Source organism: Poecilia formosa, unplaced genomic scaffold (assembly GCF_000485575.1).
Source record: "Poecilia formosa unplaced genomic scaffold, Poecilia_formosa-5.1.2 Scaffold10, whole genome shotgun sequence".
Taxonomy (NCBI): Eukaryota; Metazoa; Chordata; class Actinopteri; order Cyprinodontiformes; family Poeciliidae; genus Poecilia; species Poecilia formosa.
In genome coordinates, this window is record NW_006799949.1 from 2,215,544 (window position 1) to 2,226,240 (window position 10,697).

The 10,697-nt window shown below is 38.1% G+C and overlaps 1 protein-coding gene across 2 annotated transcripts; it reads left to right on the forward strand.

Moving 5' to 3' along the window:
- Window positions 1-3,051: 3,051 nt before the first annotated feature.
- ncl (nucleolin) lies at window positions 3,052-10,211 on the forward strand. 2 transcript variants are annotated; one of them, XM_007541556.2, is made up of 16 exons: window positions 3,052-3,222; window positions 4,200-4,295; window positions 4,389-4,497; window positions 4,989-5,120; window positions 5,423-5,785; window positions 5,982-6,128; window positions 6,284-6,367; window positions 6,463-6,586; window positions 6,796-6,932; window positions 7,040-7,166; window positions 7,384-7,520; window positions 7,671-7,800; window positions 8,129-8,271; window positions 8,506-8,632; window positions 8,989-9,260; window positions 9,402-10,211. In XM_007541556.2, exons 1-16 carry the CDS (start codon window positions 3,205-3,207, stop codon window positions 9,464-9,466), a joined length of 2,211 nt encoding a protein of 736 aa, XP_007541618.1. In that variant the 5' UTR covers window positions 3,052-3,204; the 3' UTR covers window positions 9,467-10,211. The 2 variants fall into 2 exon arrangements, with proteins under 2 accessions (XP_007541618.1, XP_016520837.1); XM_016665351.1 differs by having other exon boundaries at window positions 5,982-6,123; window positions 6,282-6,367.
- The last annotated feature ends 486 nt before the right edge of the window (window positions 10,212-10,697 follow it).

Sequence of the window (10,697 nt, forward strand, 5' to 3'; positions counted from 1 at the left end):
AGGAATTTTCCCAATACCTTGTTCGGTTTTTATATCACAAAAGAATCAGCACCTGTCAAGACAGAAGAGGATCCTACTTTGTACTTGCAATGTGTACCTATTAAAGAGGCTCTTTGGTCAATGTCTGTGATATTGTGTTCTATCATGTCACCTCCACTAGGGGGAGCTGGAGAATAGAATAGTGACGAACCAAAAAACACCCATCTTCAATATAAAAACTACATGCTTTTATCAGGACGATTTAATTTCAAGCAAAATGTTACACAGTTAAATCATGTCATATATTTCTATGCATATAACCTAGAAAAGGTAAATACCATTTAACAGAAAGTGTAAAGTGTTTTTCTCAGAGTCCTAAAATATTTTCAAATGAGAAACTTTGCAAGAAATGTGCAATTTGGATACAGTGTGAGAGCATTTTTTTTTCCACACAAGAGGCAAATTAATTAACTCTAAATCCCATAATAAACTCCAGTATAGAATTTATTACCTGTGGGTACAACTCTTCTCTTTTTGTCGTCACAATTAATTTTCTTTGTCGTCTTGGGCTGAATGAATATCTGCAGCAAATTTGATGCTGTTGCTAGAATGTGATTCAGGCAATCAAGAATCTTAGAACTTAGCTCCATTAGCGATGGTCAATGGAAAACGTCATTGACAATATAGAGGAACAGTGACATGATTTTCCAAGTTTAAATCTCCCAATGAGTAATTTGGGTGGCTGCCCAGAAATAATGCGTCTGTTTGCGATAAAGAAGGGAGACGCATAGAAACCTTTGGGGTGCATCTATTTTTCTCACTAATGCCTTCATTTGTTGGGTTCACTTGATTTAATCCACCAGAGCAACACAAGTGTAAGGGGAAGTGCTTTGAAAAGAGGGCGCAGTCTTGTATGCCCTCTAGATTTATCTTAGGAGCTCTAGTGAGGTTTGGTTCTGTTAATGTGTCTCTGTAGCATTGGAATGACGTCTTTATACTCTGAGATGGTTTCTCAATGTCTCTGATGTCGGAAAACTTGCATATGGTTTACTGGCACAGAAAGCGGCAAAGATAATGAAAAAAATCCAAATGAGTTTGGATCAGCGTTTTTACAATAGCCAGTATATTTGTAAAATTAGAGAATGAAAACTTAATATATATAACTTACTATATATATTTCTTAATCTTTAATACAAAAGTTACAAAAGATAAAGAAAAGCACATCCTTAGCTATGACTCAGATTAGTTTGAGTGAAAGATGTAAAATGCAATGCTGCCTCTGTGTGGTGTTCAGTGTTAATTACTCCGATGTGCTGTGACATCTCCAGTGATTCAACAAAATAAAAGTTACTTGGTATCACACAGATTGCTCCCACCACCAACAGAACTAAATACAAGGAGCTAATCTAGGTCATGACGTCACTGTAATTATTCTGGAGGGCTACAGACTTTTTGGAGTCATTGAAAACAAGCACGGCCTTTTGAAACAGGATAAGCTTTATAATTAAAAATCTTTCTGAATGCTCTTTGAAATTCCAGGAATAAAGTTGCCCCTACACCTACCAAAAGTTAACATTGAGTCATTTTACTTAAGCAAACCTGAATGTGTTTTATTTTATACAGACTAACAGACAGAGCAAAAGGCAGAGGTTTGTAAAACATCTTAACCAACAAATATCTAGACAAAAAAGATGTGGTGTACAGTTAGCTTATGCTACAGACTTGCACATTTAGAGACTACTCAGTCAATTTGGATGGATATCTTACCACAGGCTCTCAGTGTGTTTTAGGACTGGACTTTATCTGGTTCATTCTAACATGTATACTTTGGTCTAATCCATTTCATAATAGTTCTGGCTAAATGTTCATGTTTCAGTCTTACATAGAAACTTTGTCTAACTCAAAAGTTTTGAATTACAACTATCACCACCTTTAATGTACAGGATGTGTGCGCTTAACGTAGACAGCTGCAAACTGTCACAGACGGCCCTCAATCTGCAGTTGACATTCCATTTGGACAAGTTAATAAAATAGTGGACCAGTTGAGACAATACTTTAAGTTTTGCACCTGTCTCGGTTGTATACAGCTAATATGTATCACATGAAGGAATTTTTAAATATTTCTGCAACAAAAATGGTATCAGCCATAAGGGATAGCAACCAAACAAATTTGTTTATAAAGAATATTGATAATTTGATTTCAGTAATAAGTTGGCTAATTCAGATTAAGATGGAGAGAAATTCCAAATTCTGAAATAATATTTGAAAATACCTCAAAGGCAAATCATATTTTGATTAATCATAGTATTATTTTAATATTTTTGACAAATGTAAAGACACTGTGTAGTGACTTAAATGAGTTGACTTACATTCACATTTTTGATCAGCTTAAATAAACACATATTTCAAAGTATTAATAAATTTCCATGCTGCCAAATGCCAAATCAGTTTTTTTTTATACCTGTTTTAAAGTATTTGTACTAGCATAAAAGAAAAGTAACAAAAAAAAAATCTAATGTAGACATTTGACTCATGGCCGCTGGCGATGATAGTCAGGCAGACACTTGATTACCTTTGATGCTGTTCTTCAACTTTTTAATATGTTTTGTCCCTTAACAACGCTCACATTTTTTAACCGAATTAAAGATAAAATAAACGTTTCAAAAAACGAAATACAACTTGAAGAATGAGATCAGTGTTTTCTCCACAGTAGGCGTACACCACGTGTAATGACGGTCCATAGCAGATGGTTAAATCCACGTGGTTAAAACAGCTGCATAGGTTTAAACGACGTTTTGTGTAGTTTAGCAAACTGGATTTTAAAACTTTAGCACTGTTACACCATCAGTAGAACTCTGCTAATATTTGAAAGTGCGTATTTTGAACAGATTCGCAACGCAACGCGATAATTTTGATGTTACACAAAGAAAAACTTGAAATCGTGCAAAGGATTTCACTTCTCTCTGCGTTTGAGTAAATTGTACGTCATACGCAACGCCCACGCACGATGGGAACACTACAGCTTGTGATTGGTTGATGCAGGTATGTGGGCGGGTCGGCGTCATAGCGTAGAGCAGGAGAGAAGCCGCGGCTGCGACCTATCTGTCTTTTTCCAGTTCAATGTTCCGTCGAGCAGACACAACCACGTGCATGTACTAGCAGTTTAGTTATCCGTCTTTACACATCGAGATTCCAGTGTTTCATTGAAACACAACAGCAGTAATCATGGTGAAGTTAGCAAAGGTAAGATAAAGTGTTTTTTTAAAATCTTTTTAGATTACGTTGTATGAGCGCGCGCTTGTGGTAGATTAATCTGTTTACGCACGAGGCCCTTACGCTAAAGTTGTTGCGTTTTTAAGAAAATTACACGCTAATTCACAATAGAAATATGGGCTAATGTGCTAAAGTGAATCAATGGGTTATGGAGAAGTTTTTGCAAGTCGCCTAACTGCTCGTGTTCGGTTTATTTTTTCCGTAAATAACGTTGATCCTCTGTCGAAATAGCCGTGGATGTGGCCTAGCTCGGCCTGCTAACTGTAGTCAGCTTTCCACCATGGTTCTCGCGCGTCTCTGTTTGTGCAGTATCTTTTAGTCTTCGATAAAGGTTAATTTCAACAACTAAGCCGTAAATTGAGACTAATATCGAACTTTTTTGTTTTACCTGTATACTTGGAAGCATGCGCTATGCTAGCTCAAGCTAGCTGTAGCTTTGGTCGCGTTTTCAGCAGCATTTTTCCCCCCACAACTTGCAAATTAAATTAAATTTATATTTGCTTTTCTAGAGATTGTGTGTAGTAGCTTTGTTTTTTGTGTAATTTATTGCTCCTAAAAATCTATTAACCTATTTGATTTAAGCTTAGCCCATATGTTAGCTGGCCTTCCTCATGAGTCCCACGTGGGTGGGTGTACGCTGAGTGACACACGAGGCGAGCAACCAAAACCGAGTGTGTATTACAGCGTTCCAACGCGGATAACGTGACGCTTGATTGTTTTATTTGATATAATTAACATTATAATGGTCTATTTAACATAATTTTTGGGCACCAGTTTATATTTTTATTTGATAATCTGAAAGTTGTACATACAATTGAAGAACTGTTTTCCATTGTGAATAAGGTATTTGTATTTCAAGTTGATTCTTTTACTAAGACAAATGTATGGCAGTACTTTCAGTAGTTTTTTTAATTATTCATCAAAATGTGCTATTGTTTCATTTTCAGGCAGCAAATCAAGCTCAAAAGAAAAAAGCCCCCCCACCTAAACAGGTGGAGGAAGAAGAGGACTCTAGCGAGGAGGACAGCAGCGAAGAGGAAGAGGTACTTTCCACTATGATTTAGGTTTTCTTTTTCTTTTACATTTTTAATTTATTGGAGTGAAATAATTTTGACATGTTTCTATTTTGCCATTAGGCTCCTCCAGCTAAGGTTACAAAGAAAGCAACTCCAGCAAAAACTGCAAAAGCTGTCAAGAATGGTGTGACTGCTAAGAAGGCTGAAAGTGATGAAGACGACGATTCAGGTATTGCTTTGAACATCTCAGTATTTTTTTTTTCACTCAATAGGTAATCGTAACACCGAAAACCCTAAAGTACAAAAATAGCATTCATTTTTTTTATGTCTGTTACCCATCAGCTAAAACACTATTTTGCCTCCAGTTTTAGTGTTCACATATTTAAAATACACAAACTCAGTTATTGAAGTTGAGGCTAAGAATCAGTTTGTTACACTTTCACAATACTATGAAATTTTCTTGGAAAAAATCTCAAAATTTTAGGATCGTCTTTATCACCCCTACTGTTTTAAAATCAGTTGATGGAATTGTTTTGGACATTTTTGAAAACAGGATTTGTAGCCGTTTTCGGACACACTTGTACTATGGATGCTTAATCTTACCATTAAAGTGTTTTTGTAATTTTTCCAGTGTTTAACAAAGCATTGCAGGTTGTTTTTATAAGGGGATTTAATCTGAAACCGTTGTCTAAAAATGTGCCATGGTTTGACAATTTACAGAAGAGTCATCCGAGGAAGAGGCGCCACCACCAAAAAAGGCGCCTGCAAAAACTGCACCTGCAAAGGCAAAAACGACAGCTAAGGCAGCCGCAGCCAAAGCCGAGGAGTCAGATGATGATGAAGACGATGACGGTATGTGGTGGTGGAGTTAAAGCAAATGTAACTTTGTTGTGCACGTATACGTAGGACTTGGACATTTTGTCAAAATTGTCCCTACACCCTCCATTTCTTGGCATGCATGGGTTTGTTCAGTACTCATGTGTGTTATGTACGGAGGAAAAGCAAAGGCAGCGCTATGTCTTCGGTGCCGGTGCGTATTTAATTGTCTGCCGGTTCTATCCTCAATCGCTGTGACACTGTTTACATTTGCATCTTAGAATCTTTACCTTGTACAGCTACGATTAATATTAACACCTAGATTATTTTCTGAACAGATGAGTCTGAAGAAGAGGCGCCACCTCCCAAGAAAGGAGCCAAGGCAGCTGCAAAGCCTGCCAAGGGTCCTGCCAAACCCGCAGTGAAGACTAAACCTGCAAAGGAGTCTTCTGATGAAGAGGATTCTGAGGAGGAGGCTCCGCCCCCTAAAAAGGGTGCTCCTGCTAAGCCTGCAGCAAAGGCACCAACCAAGGCTGCTGCTAAAGAGTCCTCTGATGATGATGATGACGACGAGGAAGATGACGACTCAGAAGAAGAGGCCCCACCACCCAAGAAGACCCAAGCAGCCAAGCAATCAGCAAAACCAGCAGCTAAAGGACAGCCTGCTGAAGAGTCGTCTGAGGAAGATGATGACGAAGATGGTAAGACCAGGCCTGTTTGCTTTAATATAAAATCTGTACATTACTACACCGTTGTGATGATTACAAGGGACTTAATACTGATCATGGATGATGTCACCTTTTCATATATCTGATGCAGGTTAATTGCTTTTGGTCATGTTTGTTTTTTGGGGGTTTTTTCCACAATGAAATAAGACTTAATGTTTACATTCTGCAGACTCTGAGGAAGAGATGGATACCACTCCAGCTCCTGCAGCCACAAAGGCAAAGAAAGCTGGCATGGTCAAAGCAAAGGAGGAGTCAGAAGAAGAGGAGGAGGATGATGATGAGGATGACGACGAAGACGATGAGGAAGAAGACGAGGGTGAGTTTAAGAACACATATTTTCCTCCCTGCTGAAGAATAAAACCTGTATTTGGTTATGTGGGCTCTAGATTTGCCTCCAGTTTTCTTTTTTTTTTCTTTTTAAATATTTATTTTTTGTGCCATCAAGTTTAAAATTCTTTCCTTCCTCCACAGACGCCCCAGTAAAACCTGCAAAGAGAAAAGCAGAAGGCAAGAAGGAGACACCACCTGCTAAGAAAGTAAAGTCAGATGGTGAAGGTAAGGAAGGATTTTATTGAAAATGTGAACTAAATTTCTGCTTCACATCGAATGCTGCTTCACATAAAATAATGAAACTTGTTACTTTTTTTTAGGGCTCAGTTTATTTGTTGGAAATTTGAACTGCAACAAAGATTTTGAAGAGATCAAAGATGGGCTGAGAAAGTTCTTCTCAAAAAACAACATCGAGATCACTGACGTCCGGCTTGGAATGTCAAAGTAAGCAGCTATTTTGAGTCATTTGTGCTTTTTGTGGAATGAACTGGCAGTATATTGTGTCAGATTAAAGCTTGCACATTTTAAACTTGGGCACATTGAAGATTTCGGTTTTGTGGCCTGAATGTTTTACCAAAGAGAATTTATTAAATGGAAGACATTCTCTTGTTTTGGACAGTGTTAAAAGTGACATGTGTCTTTTACCTTGGTAGGAAATTTGGATATGTAGACTTTGAAAATGAGGACGATCTCAACAGAGCACTGGAGCTCAACGGCAAGAAATTCATGGGTCAGGAGGTGAAGCTGGATAAAGCTCGCAGCAAAGAGAGCTCACAAGAGGGCAAGAAAGGTAATAATTCTACCTTCTTATAATAACCTTTATTATGTGGGTTTGGTAGCTATATTACTTTTTTGGGCTGTTTTTTTTTTCTGTTTCTAATAATACATGTTTTTCAGAGAGAGATGCTCGGACACTGTTTGTAAAAAACCTTCCTTACTCTGCAACAACCGATGACCTGAAAGAGGTGTTTGAAAGTGCGGTTGACGTTCGGTTACCACAAGGCCAAACTGGTTCAAACAGAGGGTAAGCCATAGTTTTTCATAATTATAATAAGTATAATGTTGTGTTTTTTTTTTTATGTAAGTATCTTGAGTTCTAAAATGTGACTGGCCAAAAATCTTGGAAACAAAGATTTAATTGCAGCGGCTTGTTGTATTTTATACATTTAAAGTGTACGTCGTGAAGCAATATTATCACCACATGTCTGGTCTGCAAAGTAATTTTTTTTTTCTTTTCACAGCATTGCCTATGTTGAGTTCAAAACTGAGGCTGAGGCAGAGAAGATGCTGGAGGAAGCGCAGGGAGCTGAGCTGCAGGGGAGATCCATCATTGTTGACTATGTTGGAGACAAGAGCCAAAAAGGAGCAAGGGCATCTGGTAAGCTTTAAAAAAAATCATACCAGATTAAATGTGTCCATCTTATTTATGGTGCAGCTGGTTTGCAATATGCAAAATATTCATATTCAACAATGTAAAGGGAAATGTTCTCAACTGTATTCATCTCACCACTTTGCTCTTGTCATGCAGCAGGTGGCGCTGCCAGCAAAACATTGGTGGTGAATAATCTCTCCTTCAGTGCCACAGAGGAAGTGCTGCAATCCACTTTTGAGAAAGCCGTCTCTGTAAGGATTCCTCAAAGAGATGGACGGCCTAAAGGGTAAGCATTGCTGTGACAACTTTTACTGAACCTCCATGCTTAAAGAGCTTTCCTACAATAATAATTTGAGCACACCTTCTCATGAGCTCCTGTTAATCTGATCTATGATTATACATGGATTCGCACGAGAAGCAGAGGCAATGCACAGTCAGAACTGGCTTTGCCCTATTTCTATATGGGTATTGACAATGTCTACTGTGCTACAAGTCAATGCTTTTGTAATTTTCAACATGGATTGTTATTGTAGTTGTCGGCACTTTTTGTTTATTTTTCTTTCACACTTGTGTCAGATTTATCTTACTAAGGTTTTTTTTTTTTTTTTTTTTAGCTTTGCTTTTGTAGAATTTGAAAACGCAGAGGATGCCAAGGAAGCTTTGGAAAACCTCAACCACACAGAAATAGAAGGTCGCTCCGTCCGGCTGGAGTTTAGCCAGAGCAGCGGTGGAAGAGATGGAGGTAGAGGAAACTCAGGTACATATCCATATCTACACTTCATTTTTATATTTGTCTTAACTTTTCATTTTCCTCTCACACAATTGGCCTGGCCAGATATGATGAAAACTTGATCTCCTGAAATTTCTTGAAGATTCTAAGATAGTCAAGTCCTGATCTGGTCTTATAGAGTGGGCTTAAGCTTCTTAGAACTGTTGTTTTTAAGGACAAAACAATTAACACTACTTTTTTTTACCCCCCTTCTTCTCCAAGGTCCAACAAAAACTCTTTTTGTCAAGGGTCTTTCCGAAGACACAACAGATCAGTCTCTCAAGGACTCCTTTGAGGGGTCTGTGGCAGCCAGAATAGTTACAGACAGAGACACCGGCGCATCAAAAGGGTACGTTTAATAGAAACAGACGTTCTCCACAGCTATTGGATGCTTCTCGTGAGCACCTATCTGTCTAATAGTGACAGTGTAAGGATTCGCATGAGAAGCAGAGTGAAATCACAGTTAAACAGACAGCTTTCTAGGTGGAAGTTGTCCATGTCTGTTGTGAGACAGTTCTATTTTCCCTGATTGAAATTTAAAAAGAGTCGAAATGGTTTCTCACAACTTTTAAAATGTAGCTCAAGTTATTGAATGTTGGGTTTCCTCATTGTTTATTAAAACACTGTGAGCCCTAAAGTTGAGCAAGTCTCATAGTCTATGGTTTTGTGATGATTTTATCAGTAACCCAAGGACTCTCTCAACAGTTTTGGTTTCGTGGACTTTGATAATGAGAGTGATTGCAAGGCAGCAAAGGAGGCCATGGAGGATAGTGAAATAGATGGCAGCAAAGTGACTCTGGACTACGCCAAGCCAAAGGGTGATGGCGGCTTCCGTGGAGGCAGAGGTGGCGGCGGCGGCGGAGGACGAGGAGGTTTCCGTGGAGGCCGTGGTGGATTCGGTGGGTTCGGCGGTCGCGGTGGCGGCGGCGGCAGAGGAGGAAGGGGTGGACGCGGCGGCGGACGTGGAGGCTTTGGAGGTAATCTTTAGGAATATTTACTAAGGAGAGATTGCAAGGTTGTCATGTTGATTTCATACTTGGATCTTGAATTTATCTGCTTGATGAGGTTTCATTTTAATGATGCTTGGTGGTAAAATGTTTGCTCTCTCCTCATTTTAGGTGGAAGAGGTGGCGGCGGATTTGGAGCAAAACCCCAGGGGAAGAAAATCAAGTTTGATGACTAAATCTTTGGTCTATTTTTTATGTTTTTCAATGGACTCTGGCTTCATCGGTTTTCAGAGCCTTTGGACATTCCAGAAAACGTCATAGTTATATTTAACTGTAAAGGGGCATTTTAAGCCCTTTCTAGACCTCCCTCACCTACTCTACCCTCCTGTGCCAGAATGGTACTTCAGACCTTTTCAGCTTATGTGCTACATGTGAGAACTGAATGTCCCAAATGCAGACCTGCACCTCTTTTCCTCCTAAGGTTTTTTCAGAAGGAGTAATGTGGAATATCTGAAAAGCAAGTTTGTGTAACAAAAAGCTTGTTTTCTCAGATATATTGTGTAAATTTAAACAGTTTGTATGTTTTCATTTTACCTTTTTGTAAAAAAGAATTTACACTTGTATCTGCTTTTATTTTGTTTTAGTTTTCATTAGTTAAGTTTTACTGTGAAATGATTTGTATTTTCATGGTTCGCTGAGTATCTGTCACGGTTCTTTGGGGATAAGTAAGTTATGGATGCAAGGCCACTGTGTAACAAAACATGTATTGATTTTTTTTTTCTCCATCTCAAGATTTTCTCTTGAAATAAAACCTCATAGGGCAGTCTTTTTAATGTCATCAAAATTAAATCTGCAGTCTGTCTGAAATTTAATGGTTGTACAACTGGGCAGTCATAAAATACCTTTACAGTTGATGTTCAGAAAGGTTTTGGTTCAGATGCCTCGTCAAATACTAATCAACACATTTAGGGGGAGGATCCTCTAAATAACATGATTGTTCTTAAAATATTAAATATCCAAAGGTTTATGTAGATGAGTTTCTCCAGAGTCTGATGTATGGAAGTTAATGCAAATGATTTACAGGACTGGACAAGTATCAAAGAAAACTAAATTTTATTCTGTTAACATCAAAAATGTCTAGTTAAAAGTAAACATGGGCCACAATTTTTTTAAAATTAGAGATCCTTTTTTATGCACTTAATATGCTAAACATGCAAGGTTATAATAAAACTAATAAACTATTAATTGTAGTAAAGGATTTGTAAATTTTTTGAAAATGTTTCATGTCGTGACTTTAAGACGAGCACATAATTTCCACATATTTTGGACTAAAATGGAAAGTTTCTGATTTCATGGGTCAGTGCTTTTCCATTTTTGGGCTAAATCCACAACTGTACCATTTAAATAATTTAGAAAGACTTGTGGTTTCTAGTTTCCTATCCTGAAGTGACTCATTCACTTCAGGAT